The sequence below is a fragment of the Malaclemys terrapin genome, chromosome 13, assembly GCF_027887155.1.
Source record: "Malaclemys terrapin pileata isolate rMalTer1 chromosome 13, rMalTer1.hap1, whole genome shotgun sequence".
Taxonomy (NCBI): Eukaryota; Metazoa; Chordata; order Testudines; family Emydidae; genus Malaclemys; species Malaclemys terrapin.
In genome coordinates, this window is record NC_071517.1 from 8,783,539 (window position 1) to 8,803,525 (window position 19,987).

General features: G+C 43.0%; 1 protein-coding gene across 4 annotated transcripts in view; it reads right to left on the reverse strand.

Moving 5' to 3' along the window:
* Positions 1–187: 187 nt before the first annotated feature.
* RHBDL3 (rhomboid like 3) overlaps positions 188–19,987 on the reverse strand; it is a 131,080-nt gene continuing 111,280 nt past the window's right edge. For 3 of the 4 annotated variants that reach the window (XM_054048052.1, XM_054048053.1, XM_054048050.1), the window contains 2 exons: positions 12,718–12,778; positions 188–7,263 (listed from right to left, as the gene is read on the reverse strand). In XM_054048052.1, the coding sequence (XP_053904027.1) occupies positions 6,992–7,263; positions 12,718–12,778 (333 nt within the window). In that variant the 3' untranslated portion in view covers positions 188–6,991. Of the gene's footprint in view, positions 7,264–10,080; positions 10,354–12,717; positions 12,779–19,987 lie in introns of those variants that run through there. The other variant, XM_054048054.1, reaches the window with a different exon arrangement.

The window sequence follows — 19,987 nt, forward strand, 5'->3', positions numbered from 1 at the left end:
TTTGTTGTTTTTGGCATGTTACATTAACAAGCTCAATCTTAAAAAAAAAAAAAAAGCCCCCCAAATCTTTAATGGAAGCTGTGCTCAAATAATATTTGTTACAACAAAAATATACAGAATGTACACAATACAAAAATATTTGGAAACGGATATCACAACGTGTTACCTTGCAAATATTGTTTTGTTCTCCTAGCCCTTGATGGTGAAGCATCAATCGTTCAGCATTTTTAAGGCAGAATTATGTGGTTTGGTGCTCTGTGATTAACACTTGGAGGAGGCATTAGCATTGATAATGAAAGCAAAAGAAAATCAAGCTGCATAAATCTAGCTTTATTTGCAAACTAAACAGACTCTGTGGGGGAGTCAGGATACATTTGGTGACTAATGTGTCTACTAAACTCATTGGAAATTAATGTATTTTTGCTGCATAAATCAGGCCTGTGGAATTTTTCACGTGTTGTAAAGTGCGCAGCAATGAAAATTTGCTGTACTATGTTCTGGCATTTTAAAGAACCTCATTAGGGAGCTTCTTCCTATTAAAAGCCAAAGATTAATGATGACATTAATAATACATTTACCTTGAAAACAGTTTGTTTTTGTTTCACACGTGATTTATTCTTTTAGTGAACAGCTGAATATATTGCCTTCGTCTTCAACCAGTTCTCAGTGTCTGTGCTGTGAAGTGTTGAGCTGCAGGAGTTGTTAAGCAGCAGCAAATAGTACCCTAAGGCTGTCACTTTTTAAAAGAAAAAGCATTACAATAATAAGAGAGACTAAAACCAGAACCCCAAATCTACTGGCCTTTGGCTTGCTAGATCTGAACCTGCCTATGTGGGGTCAGATCTGGTTACAGTTCAGGTAAAACCAAAGAGTGGGATATTCAAAAACTCTTAAGTAAGTTAGGTGCTCAAGTCCCATGAAAATCAATATGATTTGTGCTCCTAACTTAAGTGCTTTTGAAAATCCAGCTCGAAATCTTGCGAGAATAAAATGTTGGCACAAAATCATGGACATCTTAGGAGGTCTATTGACTTTGTGAGATGGCCACACTATTTTGGGACCGAGCATAGGATTCCATTTGTTGTATACAAATTAAAACCCAAATTCTCCAATCTGAAAACCAGAGGCAGTATGATCCATTGGACAGAGCATGGCCCGGGAGATAGGATCCCTGAGTTCTTGTCCCAGTTCTGACAAAGGCTCACTTTGTCACCTTGTACAAGTTGTAACTCCCCTAGCCTCAGGTTCCTCATTTATAAAATTAAATAAAATACTTACTTATTTCTACCTAAGCAAGTAGTGAAGATTCATAAATATTTGTGATATGCTATGTAAGTGCTAAGTATTATTACTGGCTGACTGGAAAAAGGACATGAAATGCTTAGTTAAAGATTTAGCAAAAGTTAAAAAGTTTTTTTTCCCTTAACCCACATTTAGAGGTTATTTCTCACGAGCTCATATCCCATCCCCCCTTGTCTGGCTTCTTCCTTTATTTAATATTAGTGATGTGTGCAAAAAACTGTTTCTAGATCCAAGGATCTAAAAATAAGAGGTGCAACTTGCAGCTCCCACTGACTGTGCACTCGTCTTTTCATTCTGGGTGGTGCTTTTTTTTGGCCACTATTAATTTCTTTCTTTTTGGTTCCCATGAGAAGGAGCTATCAACATGGAGTTCTAAGTAAAAGCAGCTGCCAGCATCAGCCTCTGAATTGACCAGCAGATGTCCCTCAAGGAGTTGTATTACCAGTGTCCCCAGATTCTGAGTCAGTCTTCATTACTCCTCCTGTCCAGTTGCTCCCTAAACCCAATACTGGATAATCCTATACAGTAGCTGTGCTGCAATTCAACATCAACTATGGGAATAGCTCTTACAGGTTTACCACATCTCTCTTCACCATGAAAAACTTGTCCAAGGACATTAGCAAAAGGAAAAACTTGTTATAAAATATACACCATTCACTAGTGTCCTTCATGTTGATCATAACAATTCCTCTCTCTCTGACATTAAGTATCTGTAAGGTCCAATAGGTTCACATTTTGTTGAACTACATAATGTGAAATTCTGCTAGCAGCTGAATTAAAAAAAAAATCAATTCACTATGTAAATTGCTCCTTCATGACCAGATGAGAAGAGCCACTGTAAGTCCCAATTCATCCACAAATGACTGGAGAAGAGTAATGTTAAGGCTCTGGCACAAACTGGCAACAGCAAGGACATCTGGAGGTGAAAGAGAAAATCTATCCTCTGTTCACTCATTGGTGCTGCAACATTCTGGCACAATGGGGTGAATTTAAAAGACAGCATCATTGAGATTGATAGATTTTGACATTATTTTAAAGAGCTTGTGCAGTTTATTTGATATTTTCAAATGGTTAATATCAAACAGTTTTTAAAAAAGGGAGTAAAGATCTCAGCCCAAGTGCCTTGTATTGCCCTTGATCTCTGAGCTGGTGACCGCGAGCATAGATTTAGTGCATTGCCTTGCCTTTGTGTGAATGAATTCACCCTTAACATATTGAAATATAAAACGTTTGATTTATTCATCCATACGTGTGAATTTAGTGCTGGTTTCAGGTGCCAGCCTGAGAACTGGGATTGGTTGGCAGAGCCCACCCAAGCAATGAAAGGCCTGCTCCTTCAGATGAGGAAGGGAGCAACAGAACAGAAAAATCAACAGATCACTGAGACAACAAAAATGCACAAACAGGGATAGGGAGGCAGGTCACATGATCAAAAGGAGGGATCCAAGAAACTAGTGGAGATCCTCCAAGGAACCCTGCCCAGATGAATTAATCAACGAGGGACTGGAATATGGTCCCACCGTCAAAGAGAATTCCCCCATCCATCTTCATCCTCCTGGACTGATGAACAGCCATCTTGGCCAGTGCCAGGAAAAGGATGACAGATGACGAGGAGACTGATGGCCTTGGAGTCTAAAGTCCATTATTAAGCCACTGAACAGGTACAGCAGGGACAGAGGCATTTGTAGAAACAGACCCTTAAGGACTAATCCTATACCTCTTTCAGTGAGGTCAACAAGAGTTTTGCTAACATGCAAGCTGTAGGGTACAGCCTTCAATTATCTAGTATAGATAATATGTTGATTTCTTTCCCTCTCGCTCATTCAAATACTGACACATGGTGAGGCAGAAATAGGATGTAAAATAGTCTCTCCATCACCAAAGACCCATCTAGCAGCGCTTTACTACAACGAACCTGCATTCTTCAGAACAGTGACTCAGAGGGGCAGTTGACACACCTTTACACTGAGGCTGGACAGAGATTTTCAAGAGGGAGAGAGTGCCCTTGAAGGGAGGTTCTTTGGGAATTTGCATGTAAATTCCTTCCCCTTTGGTGCATTTCAAAAACAAAAATGTTCAGAAGAAATCTTCATGAGGTTTAAAGTAGGGCAGATTGGAAATGATCTATAGAATTTTTTTGATGGAAAATTGAGTTTTTGACAAAACTTCTTTTTAAGTAAGTGTTTACTTTCCTCAAAATTAAAAATTTAAAAATATGTTTGTTTTTTTGTTTGAAAACCAAAAATATTTTCCAGTTTTTGGACAAAAAAACCCTCTGTTTTTTGGAAGTTTTGACTAAAAATTGTTTTTTGTTTTGTTGATGAAAAGTCATTTTTTCCGCTGAAAACGTCAATGAATTTTTTTTTTCATTTTTATCACAATTTTCCATGTGGAAAACTCCATTTTCTGACCAGTTCTAGTTTAAAGGCATCTGTAAAAGGTATGATTTAGCAATATCCAGAGAAGGGGATTGAAACAGAGATGTCCTCCTCCTTCAATCTGAACAATTTTTTTAAGCAACTAATTAATCTCTAGTTATTCCTCTCTCCCTGTTCTCCCACCCACTCAAGGATGCTGTCTCTATCATTATGACACAAGATGAGCGAGGCAATATCTTTTATTTACCTCCCTCACCTTGTCTCCCTAATATCCTGTGACTGACACAGCTACAACTACACTGCATCTATCACTATGAAACACCCAGAACCTGGAACAAGGGATCCAAACTCTTGCACATGTGATTGTTTAGAGCTGGCTCCGAACTGCAGGGATAAAATGGAACTTGGAATTGGACCCATACCAAAGAAACCCACAAGTGCTCTCAAACAATAGGCCTTATGCTTTCCTATTACAAGGCTTCCTCGAAGTGGCGTCCTATGAACCATGCTTCAGACTAAGGGGAACAATTTTGTTGCTGTTGCAATTGCGCATGAAGAAGGGGAAATAAAAGTTTCCTTTGCAGATAAAGCTCATTTAATACCCTAAAAACAGATTGGGTGAGACCCTGACCCCAGTGAAGTCGATGAGAGCTTTGCCATTGAGTTTAGTGGAGTCAGGCTTTCACCATGGCAAGTGTTTTATCCAAACAGCAGGGATTAAAATGACATGAAGAACATCACTGAGTTAACACTAGGGAGGAGGTCACAGCCTTCAGCATCAGCACTGGCATCATCTAGGTGGGCAAGAGAATAAAGCTCAGGAATGAAGAGAGGTGTTACTGAAAGACAAACAAAACTCGCTGCTGTAGTGACAGCGAGACTGATTCCAAATTGTGCCCAAATCAGCTAATAATGTGAGCTTGTCTCTGGCAGAGATTAGGAAGCCACCTGGTGCCTTTGACATAGGAGACCCAGATCTCAGGAGACAATGTCAGGATTCTCTTTTCCCCAGCTAGTTGGAATTACAAGCCTGGCAAATAGAGCTGGTCAAAAACTGTCCATCAATTTTTTTTTTTTTAAATGGGGAAAAAATGAAAAAAATTCCCACAAAAAACTTGAGCATTTTCGACCCTCTCAGCTTGTGATTTAGAAGCCATGTCTCCTACCCCCATCTTCTGGGATGGGTGAAATTCACCCCATGCACTGGACCAACAAGATCTATTCCCTGATCACATCTCACCTAAGCCCCCAGTATGTGTCTGAGGTGAGATTTAACTGATGCATAGGCCTCCTGCTGGCCCTCTGCACAGGGGTGAATTTCACACTCTGCACACACACCTTTTCTGTGTTATCAAGGGCATCCATTTAAGACAGAATATATGCTTTGGTCATGATGAAATTCTATGGCCTGTGTTATAAAGGAGGTCACACTGGATAATCTGATAGTCTTTTCTGGCCTTAAAAATCTATGACAATATACAAGGGACAGAGGATTAAGGGAAACCTATAAGAGGGTAAATCCTCCACCTTCCTGGACTGTTTTTTTTTTTTCTGCTGTGCAGGTAGCTATCAACAGTGAAATGTGAAATAACATAAGCACTTTACTAGAGATTTGTGCTTAAAGCATGGCCCATACTACAAAGGGTTTTACATGGTTTCCCTGGTCTATATAGGCATGGTGAGTCATGCTTTACAAACTGTACTATAAACCAGTCAGGGATCTATAAAACCTATGGCCTAACTACACTAGGCAAAAAGGCATCACAACTAATTGTTGCTTGGAACCCATAAAGGTCCATTGCCTAGGCAAGACTTTGTGTTCACATACAACAGTTATTCCCAGTATTTTACAAGCATTAGTTGTACCAGCCAAGCCAGGGATGACAGACTTGGGTAGGGAACTAGTGGCAAATAAATCCCTGGTGTAACTCCGCTGACTTTGGTGGATAAACTTGGCCTCTAGCATATTGAATGGTTTGTAGTATGGTTTTATATGAGGGAAATCATGTCCACACTCTTCTAGCAAGAACTGAGTTTAAGCAAACCCTGCTGGAGACTTTCTGATACTCTTTCCAAACTCTTTGCAGACAGGGCATTAGACCATACAGAGCCAGAAAGAAAGAGCAGAATAAAACAACCTGATTGTCAACCAATATAAAACACAACTGACCATTAGCAAAATCCTAAACTGCCCCCACCCAGAAAAGAAAACTCAGCCACATTATTTACCACAATGGGTTGTAAAAATCAAGTGAAACATGTACTGATGGTAAGAGCTACCTCTGATACGGTGTCCTGTCTGAAACAACCACTTTATGGTACCCCCAAGGTTTCTAGTGCAATCTTGTTTGACATTTAGTTGAAGATCAACGTCTACCATGATGGGTTTTGCTTGCCCCTTTGGAAGTTGCTTAAGACAGTCTATACTACAGACTAAATATTTAAGCAACCATTCAATTAATAAGACAATGGCAGTGGCATGGCTAGGGTGACCAGATAGCAACTGTGAAAAAATGGGACGGGGGGGTGGAGGGTAATAGGCGCCTATATAAGAAAAAGTCCCAAAAACCAGGACTGTCCCCTTAAAAAAGGAACATCTGGTCACCCTAGGCATGGCTGGCCAGTCAAACTCAACCGTTAAAACCAAATTCATGTTGCCTCGTCAGCGTCCTCTGAGTCTCTAGTTCAGTGGTGCTGGAACAGTTTTTACAGTGGGGATGCTGAAGGTAGAAACCATGTATTTGGGTTGTCATGACGACATCAAGCCAGGGGGTGTGGCAGCACCCCTAGTTCCAGCACCTAGGCTCTAGTTAGTAAAAGTGAAGCTTGTTTTTCTTTTACTGTTCGGTTAAACACAGGCGTTTCATAAACCAACTAGTCACGGATCCAGCATAACCTGGAAAAATTTAAGTGACCCAAACTAAACATCAGTGTGTGCGCTAATAAACCGAGTGGTAAATGCCCAGTTACAAACATAGGGTTGATCCTGCAGCCCTTCCTCAGGGGAGTAGCCACAATGGAGAGGCTGCAGGATTGGGTCCCGACTGAGCGTTAACAGTACCTGTATGACTCATGCCCAAACTTCTCGCAGGCCAGTTCTACTGTTAGTTTTTAGCTTAAATCATCTTCATCAGCATACAGTACAGTTAGCCAGAAACGATGTCACACGTTTCCTTAACTTGTGCATTTTCAGAAGACCATTTACTTATCCCCTAATCGTCATATAAAAATAAATCCTTGGTTTCGATTCATTTAACATAGCTGGCAGATGGAAAAGTCTTTTGCCCTCCAGAGTTCTCTGTCCCAGGCTCTCAAGGAGGTGGAGGTAGCTTCAGATCCAACAGATTGTAGGCAAAAACATTCCAAAAGATGGCGAACAATACAAAGACGACATAAATAAAAATAAAGATCCACCATAAGGACTGGTCTTGGAGTCTCTGCTCATAGTTCCTTAGGATGACCACGCCCAATGTGATTCCAACCAATACCCCACCCAGGTGGGCGACGAAGCTTGGGTGTGGACATGGGGGGTAAGCAGATGGATGGAACCGCAGCCACACAGCCCTTCCAAATTCAAAGCTCACTGGAATAGAGAGAGAGAAAAAAAAGATAAGCCCTTTGTCCATCTCAATCCTTCTCTGCCTCTACTTGGGGCTCCTTCAAGTCAACGACTGGAGAACTGCATGTGCTGTTTCATAACCATCTCTTGCTATCTCATGGATAGTGCAGAGATCATTGCTTTACTGAACAGAGAGAAAGTGCACTCTGCTACAAGCAAAGGGGACGTTGTAAGCCAGTTTTGGCCAATCCACTCACTGTACATCAGACATGTAACATCAGTGCAGGCAGACAGTGTAAAGTGCTCTTTTATTTTCTATCTTTGTCCTGGTGTTTTCTAGGGCTCCTGTTGATTTCTTGCTGACTGGAACTCTGCTATTCATTGAGCTCTGACCATGTGCTCAGTACTGTATACAACTGACACACCATAGAACACAAAGATAATCTTAGCAACAGAAACTGCAACCCAAATGAGCTTGTGTGTATGCCAGACAGAGAGAATCAACCTTCATGCAGTTATTGTAATGACAGGAGTTTTTGTTTTGTTTACTTAAGATTGCGTGTGAGCTGGGCCAGGTGGCTGTTGGGCAGTCATTGATAAAAGCCTGGCAGCAGAAACATGTTTGGAAGAGAAACCTGAATGTGGGTTTTGGTTTTCTTTAAAGATGGGGCCGAACCAAATCCACAGCTCTGTACAGCCCCAAAGTTTGTGGGAGTTCAGAAACAGATCTAGATCAGAAATTCTCAGCTCTAGATTCTGGTTGCTTTCTGTAAAAACAGAAAGAGACTCTTTCGGTAGAATTTTTTCTTCCTTTAAATCTCGCTCATGGTGGCTGTTTCCTCCTCTTCACTTGGTCCAGTCAGCACATGACGTATCTTTTCTCTCCCAAGCTCTCTCCCTAGTTAGGCACATCAGATCACCTCTGTACTCCTGTGACATTATCTGATTAAAATGTGACCATATAGATCATTGTTGCAACCACTGTTATATATTTGCAGCAAATCTGGTACAAAGGTTCTCAAGTGAGGCATCTATGAAAAGGTTATGATTTGCTGGTCATGATTATGCTATCTGTATACATGTATCATTTTTGTATTTGAAGTTATAAGTATTGTACGGTTACCATATTTTAAGTGTCCAAAAAGAGGACACTCCATGGCCCCTGGCCGTGCCTCAACTCCGCCCCTTCCCAAGCCCCACCCCTTCCCGGCCCCGCCCCAACTCCGCCCCCTCCCCTGGATGCTTCGCCCCCCCCCGCCCTCCCCTGCTTCCCACGAACATTTGATTCGCGGGAAGCCTGAAACAGCAGGCAAGCTGGGGCGTGGGGGGGCACGGTCCAGTCTGGCCCCCCCAGCCGAGTGGCTCTGTTTGCCGGCCGGCCGGCCCAGGCCCAGAGGCTCTGGCCCCGGTGTCTCCCGTCCGGCTTGGCTTGGCTTGGCTCGGCTCCTGGGGCGCCGGCCCCTGGCCGAGCACCGCCGGCCCCGGCCTCCGACCCCGGCCCCGCACCGCCGGCCCCGGCCGAGCACCGCCCGGCCCGGTCCCGGCCGAGCACTGCCGGCTCCGCACTGCCGGCCCCCGGCTCCGCACTGCCACCCCTAGCCGAGCACCGCCGGCCCCGGCCCTGCACTGCCGGCCCCCGACCGAGCACCGCCGGCCCCGGCCCCCGGCCCTGCACCGCCGGCCCTGACCGAGCACCGCTGGCTCCGCATCCCCGGCCTGGCCCCTGGGCCGAGAACCACCGGTCCCGGCCCCTGGCTCTGCACTGCCGCCCCCGCACCACCGCCCCTGCACTGCCGGCCCCGGCGGCTCCGGCCCCCAGCCGAGCACCGCCGGTCCCTCCCTCCCTATTTTCCCGGACATGTCCGGCTTTTTGGGATTTCCTCCCGGACGGGGATTTGAGGCCCAAAAAGCCGGACATGTCCGGGAAAATCCGGACGTATGGTAACCCTAAAGTATTGGCTCTATACCTGGATTTCAAATGTATGCTCCTAGGGTAACACCCACAAGATAGCCAGCCAGCACATCTTGGAGGGACTATTCAAATTGAGTGGCCCATCAAAAGAACGTTTAACTGACAATGGACCATGGGAAAACGCCCATCTACACTTAATGGAAGTTCCTGCTTTGACTAGGCAAAGTGCATGGACATGTGACTTGCCATGTGACTCCAAACTCCATCTTGCTGCTGTAATTTTCCACAGTAAGAACAATGGGATTCTCTCCACATGGCAGAAGCTATAAAAGGCCCTGGAAACACCTCCTTTTTGCTTCTATCCTGCTCCAGCCTCTTTCTTGCCCAAGCCTCTGGACTATGAATTTATACTAATGGGAGCAGTCTAACCAAGGAATTGAGGACCTTCCAATGATTTGGAAGCAACCAGAGACTTATCAAGCCAGCAGTTTATTCCGTCACTGCTACAAGCCTGAATCAAGAACTTTGCATTTATTATATGTATTTGAGTCCTTTAACCAATTTTAACTCTCACCTTTCTTTCTATAAATAAACCTTTAGATTTTAGATACTAAAGGATTAACATCAGCGTGATTTTTGGGTAAGATCTAAGTTACTGACCTGGGTGTGTGGCTGGTCCTTTGGGATCAGACGAACCTTTTATTTGGTGAGATTGGTTGTAAAGAAAGACTCACCTTTAAATCCAGTGGTTTTGGTGGTGACATAAGAACTGGAATGCCCAAGGAAACTACTTTTATGTCTTCTTGTTAGCCAGTGTGGTAAAACAGAAGTTTACTTTTGTTGCTGGTTTGGTATATCTTATGGAAGAATAACCACCAGTTTTGGGTGTGTTTGCCTTGTTTCTCAGCAGTTTGTCCTGAAGTTAGCATCCTCAATTGTGACCCACGGAGGCACGGTTACAACTCCTATTTCACTTGATGTAGACACAGTAGTGAATGAGAACAAGCACAGGAATGGATTTAAGTGGCCGGCTGACATTTTATTAAACTTAACACAGAATAGACCTGTATCACTAGAGCTATTGCGCCCTCTATAAATAACCAGTAGAACGGCAGGTAAAGTAACCTACAACGTAAGGGCTTGATCCTGTATAGATCCAAGGACCTTCAATTCACACTCAGTTCCTAAGGCAGTGCAGATGGCTGGAATCACAAATAAATTATACATGTTAAGTCAGAATTTCTTCTTGAATTAGAACTAAGGGGCAGAGAAAAATCTTAACTGGAGATTGTGCAAGAGCCATTCTTAGGCTTCCAAATGTATTTCTAGAACTCTGGTTGAGATTTTTACATTTCCATTTTTGTAATTTAAAAAAGTGAATGTAGCACTACAGAGATAATTGGCTCTGAAAACTGAATGCCCTGAACAAGCACAGCATAGTCAGCAGCAGCAACACAAGCTTCTCTGCATCTCCCGGCCCATGTGCCTGAACACAGCACTGGAAGGGTCACTTCAAGGGGTGAGAGATTTGTTCTACCTTGACTCAGTTCCTGGCTTCTCTGATGAAATTACCAGCAAGGAAACTGACTGTAGTAGTGTTGTCCTCTGGCAACTGGACTAGGTCCATTAGTTCACCTCACATAGATTACTGATAGCTGGTTTTAGTCACTACAGACCTGTGCCTGATTCAGACAAGTGAGCTAGAGCAGTGTTCTCAACCTTTCCAGACTGCTGTACCCTCTACAGGAGTCTGATTTGTCTTGTATACCCCAAGTTTCAGGTCTCTTAAAAACGACTTGCTTACAAAAATCAGACATAAAAATACAAATGTGTCACAGCACGCTAGTACTGAAAAATTGCTACCTTTCTCATTATTACCATATAATTATAAAATAAATTGATTGGAATATAAATATTGTACATATATTTCAGTGTATAGTATACAGAGCAGTATAAACAAGTCATTGTCTGTATGAAATTTTAGTTTGTACTGACTTCCCTAGCTTGTTACAAAACTAGGCAAATCTCTAGATGAGTTGCTGTACCCCCTGGAAGACCTCTATGAACCCCAAGGGATACACGTAATCTTGGTTGAGAACCACTGACCTAGAGAAACAGGGTCTGACTTGGACATTACAAAAGCCCCACATCAGTGGAAAAATATTTTGCCATGAACAGCATGTTGGAAATCCATTTTATCCTCTTGTCTTCTCCAGATGAGCCCATCCCTTGCGCACCAGCATTGGGAATTCCTTTTTGCGTAGCACGACAAAAGAGGAGAGATGCAGCCTTTCACTCTCAGTTGACATTACCTCTTGCCATGCCCTTTGTGGCAGCTGTGACCAGCTGGGGCACTCCTGAGTTGGGCCCATGGCTGATCCTGAGGGGGCTGGTGCAGGTGGTTCGTGGTGGAGCTGAAGAACTTGTTTCCTTTGTTGGTCTAGCAGAGCCTGGACTTGGCTACCCGTAGAGCTCGGTGTCCGATGCTGCCAGCAGTTTTAGCTTTTCTTGGCCTCCCTCCCAGCTCCTTTTACTTTTTTTATGAAGCTGGGTAGCTTTTGTCTTTTGACCGGTAGGAGTGACTGAGGGCAGAATTAGTCTATAGCCTTTTATATGGGCACTCAGGTGATAGGCGCTGAATAAACCTTTATAATAATACATACATTATAATAATCACTAGTTTGACAGATTGTCTGTAGTAGGCTATTCAGAATCTTTAGTCCCCACTAATTAGCTAACCAAGCAGCTGGATAACTTACCCATTCAAGCACTCAAATTAGCATGAGAAAGACGGTCTAGTGCTTAAAGCCACAGCGTCAGAGTCAGTAGGTCAGTGTTCTATTTCCACCTCTGGCACAGACTTGCAGTGTGACCTTGGCAAGTAACTGGGGGCCCAACAATGCAGAGAGACACCTAGTGGGATTTTCAAAAGCATCTAATCAGGTGAGGCACCTAATTCCTGCCTGCTCCGGTGTTTTTAAAAATCCCACTAGGCGCCTGTCTGCATCTTTAGGGACCTAAATACCTTTGAAAATCTGGCCCTTTGAAGCCTAAGTGAGTCTCATCGATAGTCAATGGGACTTGGGTTCCTAAGTACGTACATTACTTTTGAAAATGCAACATCAGGGGTTTGGACAATTCTGTCCTTGGTCTCTATCTCTGTGTGCATCACCTTCCCCTTTTGGAAAGCCGGGATGATACTTCTTTGGTGCCTGCCAAATACTTTGGAGATCCTGAGACTGAGAGTGCCGTAAAAGTGCAATGCATTATTATTATTAAAGCATTGCCTATTGCAGTGTTCAAAGAGAAGCAGCAAGCCTCCAGATCTTCATGAATGTCCATACTCCAGACACTGCTAAACAATGACCTGGACATTTTCAAATGCTCTCGTTTAACATTTGGATCCAGATTCTGCATTCCAGAGTGATCAGGTTTCTGCTGCCGTGAATTCCGGCTACTGGTTCCCAGCGATAGAGCCAAATTACCACCTGGGGTTAGCATAATCACGAATGGCAAAGGTAAACAAAACTGGATTATGTGCGCGCCAAACGTATTACAATACTTACTACAGATCAACGCAAGAGCCATGCGCAGCAGCTTGAATTGGCACTTCATTCCAGACCAGTTCTGGAAAAGGACACAACAAAAACAAAATTATGCTGGGTACAATTTATGCTTCTTTTTATGCCCTGGGAATCTGAAGACGGATCTAGATACTTGCTGAACATCAAGGAACTTGATCTGGCCACACACACATAATGGGAAGCTCTGCTCCAATTGGTGCTGCCCTTGCCACACTCCCCAGGTTTCTCAACTCACCATGCCAAAAGCAGAGACACATCAGATTAAGGATTAGGCAGCTCTCACAAGTCCATTGAATCCTTCTGTTTCTTTACTCTGCAGCTTTACTGGCCAGAAGATGAAGATGTGAAAGCACAGTAAATCCACAGAACTGGGAATCCCTGTTTAATCCCTCCGCAACACATGGGCTTTAAACTTCTATTCCTTTTGTCACGCTCTTTTGCTCCTTGATGGATGTTTATAGTTCATACTGGGTGTGAGGGAAAGGCCTGGGGAGGTAAGGTGGGGTTATCCCAGAAGTTTTAGATTATGTTACATGGAAATGATAAGAAGGAGCAATTTGAATTAGAAATGTACAATAGTGCAATCCACTGTGTGTCTGTGGGCAGGGACATGGTTCCACACAAAGTGAGGACTCAATAAAGCTGTAAATTTGGAAGAAACATGTTGCAGGTCTATTTTTGTGGGTGTGACTTAAAAGCTTGTGAGTCTAGCAAACAGAGAAGGTTTGTAGTGGGAGGTTAAGGGGGCAAAGAGAATATAATTAATTAACTCTTTTATCATCTCACCAACGCTTTAAGTGGTTAGGTTGAAATGAATGAAAGAACAGGATACGTACTTGCTTCCTGCAGCTGAACTAAGGGAGAAGAATGTTCTTGGGTAATGAGAGAGGCATTAACAAGTATAGAAAACAATGAGATACCAAGATATTTCTCCCTCTTTACAGTGACATATTTTCTTCCCCTATCATCTCCTTTTGATCCAAAGGAAGGAGCATGGAGACATCAGCATGCCTTTACTTCTTGCAGGCAGGAAATCTGAATGACCTCGCACCCTTGAGCTAAATCACATCAGAGGATCAATAAACCAGCACTGATATTATCTGCCTGTGGAAGCTTGCGGCAGTGTTTGCAGTGCTCAAGATTTAAAGGATGAACTCAGGTCTTGAGGGAAAAGGTTAGACAAAGTATTCAGGTCTAGGGCTGGTTGAAAATGTTCCAACTAAACTGTTTTTCAACAGAAAATTGGGGGTTTGATTAATTTTTTGCAGAAAGTGTCTGCTTGCTATGGAAAACTTTGACTTTTCATCCATTTCCTGACCAGCTGTATTAAATACATAGATCATTTAGGTTATGGCCCACAAACAAATGCATGGGAGTTTAACCCTCTCGCTTGTCCTCTTTCAATGCAAACACTTAGATACCAAGTAATAAGTGCCTTAGAAATACCATAAAAGGATATGTAGATTAGATAGGCCATTGAAGCAAATGCATCTTGGAGGCAATGTGTTGGCGTAATGAAACTAACAGAGCTAATTATTTTTCTTAATTAAAGCAAAATGCTTCTCAAATTATTGAATATTTAGTAAACTTTTACTAAATTTTGCCAGCCACAGGAGGCGCTTAGTTCAGTTAAGATCAATTCTGAAACCAGGGAGAAGAAGCAACTAACTTCAGAACACAAGCAGTGTCTTTAAAGCTTGCATTAGAGGAGGGGAGTTTCTCTCCCATGATATAGTCTCCCTATTCCTCCCTCGTGTAGAAAGAGCCCTGTGCTGAAGCAAACCCCTCATTCCAGCCAAAGAGGGTTAGAAACACTCCTTCTGGACCCAGATGTCTATGGTTAGGATTTATTATTCATTATTATTATGTATTTGTATTACTAGCATGCCTAAGAGCCCTAGTCATGGACTCGTACCCCATTGTGCTAGGCGCTGCACAATCACAGAACAAAAGACAGCACCTGACCTGCCCCAAGGAGCTTAGAATCTAAGTATCGTATTATAATAGTGCCGAGAGGCCTCAGCCCAGATAGGGGCTCCATTTTGCTAGGCAATGTACATGCACACAATAAAAGATGGGCCCTACCCCAAAGAGCTCACTACTCTTGGCTAGATGTATGGAAGAGCATACATTGTAGCTCACATTCGATATCTTAACTGGAATCTAATCGTTGGTAGTTGTGATGGGGTCTGCAACCCCTCCCACAAAAACACAGGTAGGAAAGGGTTAAGAACCCTGCCTGCCTGAAGACAGCCAAACTAGCCACCCCCCAGTTCTGCTGTGAGAAATGCCAATTATGGAGCAACACCCCCCACCGCTGTGGTGACTAATGAGGGAGGAAGAACAAGAAGAAGAAGAAGGGACAGAAAAGCTTGGGATTGCTGAGGAGCAATGGCTCTCAGCCAACACGCACCAGCCTGCCTCTCAGAAACTACAGACCCCCTTGACGTTAACGGAGATGAAAGCCCTGAGGATCAAGGACCTTTTGACTCTGCTTTATGTTACGCTTATAGACTCTGCATTTTTCCTGATGTGATTTGAACCATTGGTGTCTGGGCCAAGGAGTGATCCAGACTGCTGGTGTGGAACTCTGGCACATGCCTGTGCTCATCACAGCTGACAGTAGCAATTCAAGTGTTTCACCCCATTTCAAACTGGGATGAGAAAGCTAAAGCCACTGACTCGCCTTCTCATCACAATTTCCACTTTTCTATCCCCTGTTCATTGGTTTCCATCCCTAAGAATTTCAGGCATCCCACTATTTCCTTGAGACACCCCTTCCATGTAACCAGCCTTTCATAGGCTGGGTCTACACTACCCACCTGAATCGGCGGGTAGAAATCGACCTCTCGGGGATCGATTTATCGTGTCCCGTGGGGACGCGACAATCAATCCCCGAATCGACGCTCTTACTCCACCAGCGGAGGTGGGAGTAAGCGCCGTCGCCGGGAAGCCGCAGAGGTCAATTTTGCCGCCGTCCCTACAGCGGGGTAAGTCGGCTGCGATACGTCGAATTCAGCTACGCTATTTGCTATTCGCGTAGCTGAATTTGCGTATCTTAAATCGACACCCCCCGTAGTGTAGATGTAGCCACAGCAATCTTGGGAAACAGTTTACAACCACATTCAGTAATTTTTGCAGTAAGGAGCCTTTGATATAATACCACATCTGTTATGAGCCAGCTGACTGTTCGCTCTGATCTGCATTGCACTCAATTTATACCTGTACTAACCATGGAAATCTGTGTACACACACACACGGAGAAGACATGCGTTCTAAATAAAGGAGGAAGCCAAAGCATCAAGCATAGAAGTATCTAATGCCTTGATCCTACAAAGACTGAAGCGCATGCTTAACTGTATATAACATAGGCCTGATCCAAAGCCCTTTGAGATCAATGGAAAGCTCCTATTGACCTCAGGAGACTTTTGCTTTCAAAGGGACTACTCAGAGGGCACAAAATTCAGCCCTCGAGTAATTCTTTGCAGGATCTCGGCCTGCATCTGCTCCCTTTCTTTACGGACTTGGATTTAACCTACAGAAGAAACTGTACAAAAGAGCTATGGAAAGCAGAAGAGTTGGCGATATAATTAGGCATGCACTGAACTCAGTGAAAAGATTGTCTAGTTAATAATCTATATGGAATAGGCTAATAAAACAAATAAACACCCAAAGAGCATTTTCCTTTGTGTACAGGTCTCCCACTTCTTCCACCGATCTACATCCATATACATGGAAGGCAAAATGTAAAAGGACAGGTTAGGGAGGGGAGGCATGAAACTGACACTGGCCCAAGCTGCACAGTTTGGAAGTGGACTTCCAAATTCCAGTCCTGAACACTGGGGATCAGTCCACTACAGAGATGGGGCCAATCACAAAGGGCTTGTTCCAAACCCTATTCAAATCAATGGAAAGACTCCAATTGACTTCAGACCCAAAGTTCAGACTTCTGCAAATTTCTCCAGAGTTTGAGGCTGTTTGGATCTGACAGTTTGGTTTTGGCTCATCTCTACAGGAAATACATCCGTCCAAAACAGGGGTTGTGCCTTTGGTTGTTGACGTGTTAAATTGTAAGCAACAGATGTCACTGCCGTTGGATTGAGTGGCAAGTCTCCCAATTTACTTCAGTTGGAGCCAGATTGCTATGTAAATTTCTAGGAGCCCACAAGTAGGTCAGCATTCATAAAGGGGTCATATCTCATCCCAGTTTACATCTTTATAGGTCAGCAGTCTGATTTGATACTTATATATAGGCTTGGAAGGATTAGATTTTAAATCAGCCAGTGTCTATAACTGACATTTTCTCCCTCCATCCAAAAAGACTGAAATAACTTTTCACATTAATAATAAAAAGTTACAGAATGGAGACGCTAAATACATATATGTTGCACTCACAGACAGCTAATGCTGTCAGTTCTATCTAGCAAATAAACTAATGGGAGCTCTTCTAAAATAGGATTGTCTGATAATATTATTGTTCTATTTCTGAATCTTATGAATCCCAACATCTAAAGTAATTAGGTTTTAAATAAATTAGTATAAAGTTTTGTTTTAATTTCCAGCTAGTGCCAAAATTTAAGGTTGGTAACAAAAATGTAAAATAAAAAAATCCTTGGAAATAAACATTAAAATAGTTGAAACTCATAAGAATAAAAATATCCCAATCCTAATTATAAAAATGGCATTATATTGAGCAGGAAACACTCAGGGTTTCAGGGATGAAAGATACACCAACTATGGGTTTGTTTACACTGGGAAACTATGTTGCATTAGAACACGTTAACGAAGACGATTTACTCAGCAGAGACAGGGACTGTCATGTTTAACATCGTGTCAGCTAATTGGGGTAACTTGTAGGGTTAATACATTGTAATTTCCTAGTATAGTTAAGCCCTATGAGCACGGGATTTCCAAAAGAAAGAAAATGTACAGAAATGTTTGTAGACTTTGCTCTACCAAGAAAATTCCAGCACTGTAATAAGACTGACAAAGCCTGCCTGCCTGCTGTTTGATATGGGTTCACATTGTGCAGACCACTTAGACACTTGCAGAATGTTAAGGCACATGGACCACCACAGGTTCCTTGGGCAAGTCTCTGTCATCCGCTCCCAAATCTGTAAAGTGAGGATGATAATACTTAGACAATTCACTGGAGTGCTGTGAGGCAGGCTTCATTTAGTTGTGTTTCTAAAGCGCTTGGAAATCCTCACAAGTAAGATGCTTTAGAGCCCTATTCTATTGAGGTTCTTGTATACCTCTCGTCATCTGACGTATCTAGAAATGCAAAGCAGTATTATTATCAAGCACCTGATCTCAGTTAGATTCTTTCCAAAGGAATTGTGCCTGTGTAAGGTAGTGTGAGATATCATAGCATTAAGAGGTTCCAGAACAGCTCCCTACAGCCAAACTAATAAACTAAATAATCTGTGCACCAAAGAAACAAATATTAATGGAGTCCAGGGTCCAGCTCCCGATGTAGCCAGTGGCTTTGCAATGTATTGAAAGAATATTTTATAATATATAAAGTTCGATGGGGGATCTTGGTATAAATCACTTCGGCAGCTGCAAGAATGCAATCTGTGCAAAATAAAGTAACTCATTTTCTCTCTCCACGGAGACAGCTAACGTAGTCAGATGGCTCTGAGCTCATGCTGATTAATACTGTTTCCTCAGTTACTCTTCATTTCCATGCAGCTTTGTTGGCTTTCCCCCCCTTATTATTTTCCTTAGGGTGAGATGTTTTATTGCTTGCTCCTGTTCGTTATTTTATTTATTTTCAGGAATATTTTTTATTTTTTTTTAAACAAGCAGGGACATTTTATTTTCCTTCAGTTACCAGGAGGCACAAAGGAAATGGAAGATTGAGATGAGATACTCTCCGTTCCCTGTCCAAACCATCCGTGCAAAAAGATGAGTATTGTCAACGGACGCGATGGAGTGGCAAATGCAAAACGTCTTTTTCATTATGTAAGAGATTCTCACAAGAATATTAAGCAAGCCAGGGAGAAAGAAAGAAAAAGCACCAGGAATGGGTAGGCAGGAAAGGTTCATAAAAGTCAGTTCAGTCATTTCTTGGTATACTACTGATCATTTTGCAAAGTGACTTATGCTACTGTGGCAATCACTAAATAGGAGAGAACTGAAAGGTAAAATGATGCAACACTTTAAGAAACCTGAACAAGGCGCTAAAAATGAATGAACTCACTTGTGGGTGGATGGATGGGTGGGTGTGTGCATGCGTCTGAATGCTGCCCTCTACTGGATAGACACAGAAGTGTTCAATAGGGTGTCATAAATCTTCAGCTAACAGAGATTCCCCTTTAGCTACAGGAGAATGGGATGCTGTGTTTGTGGCACATAAGAATCTGAGTTCTCTACTCATTGTAGTCATGAAACTGTAAAGTCATAGAGCGCTATAGAATTATTATGATACTTTAAGGCCACATTCTTAAAGGTATAAATCTTAGTATTTACACATGGAAACTGCCAACCGTCTCAGCCGCAAATGCAACTGCAGGTTAAGTGCCAGTGTGTCTGACCAAACGGCCACATGCATCAGGGAATGTCCTAAGATTTTCAGGGCCCTACATGAAGTATCTCTTCTGGGGTGCTGAGCAGCTTCAGTGCTCCCGTAGAAATCATTGGGAGCGCAATGTGCTCCGCACCTTGCAGGACTGGGCCCTTAATTATTAGACGGATGCCCAGTGATTGGGGGTGAGGACAGGAGCAGAGAGAGAAAGAGAAAATGTCACGCTCATTAAAGTGTAATTTCTGCACAAATGTTTGTAAGTACCAAGCCATCAATCAAGCTATGCCTATGAGAAAATACAACCCCCACCCTCAGTTGCAAATGGTCTGTTTCAGGCATTTAGTTAACATGAATTTCACATCTTGGAAATTCGTGTGTGTGTGTTTGAGCTCGTGGGAGGACATTGTTTAACTGGCTGCTACACAATAAAAGAGCTCAAGGAGAAGAGAAGAGAAGAGAAGAGAAGAGAAGAGAAGAGCTGAACTGTCGTGCCACATGGGCCCAGTTTTTACATAGGTAGAGCTGGGAAAGTAACTTTACAGTGTATCCTGTATATGAAACTAGGGGTCACATACCTGGGCCCTATATCTGTCCAAGGCACTTATATGTCCCCATATAACCATAGCATCTGAGCACCTTACAATCTTTAATGTACTTATGCTCCCAACAGCCCCATGAGGTAGGGCAGTGCTACTATCCCCATTTTACAGATCAGGAACTCAG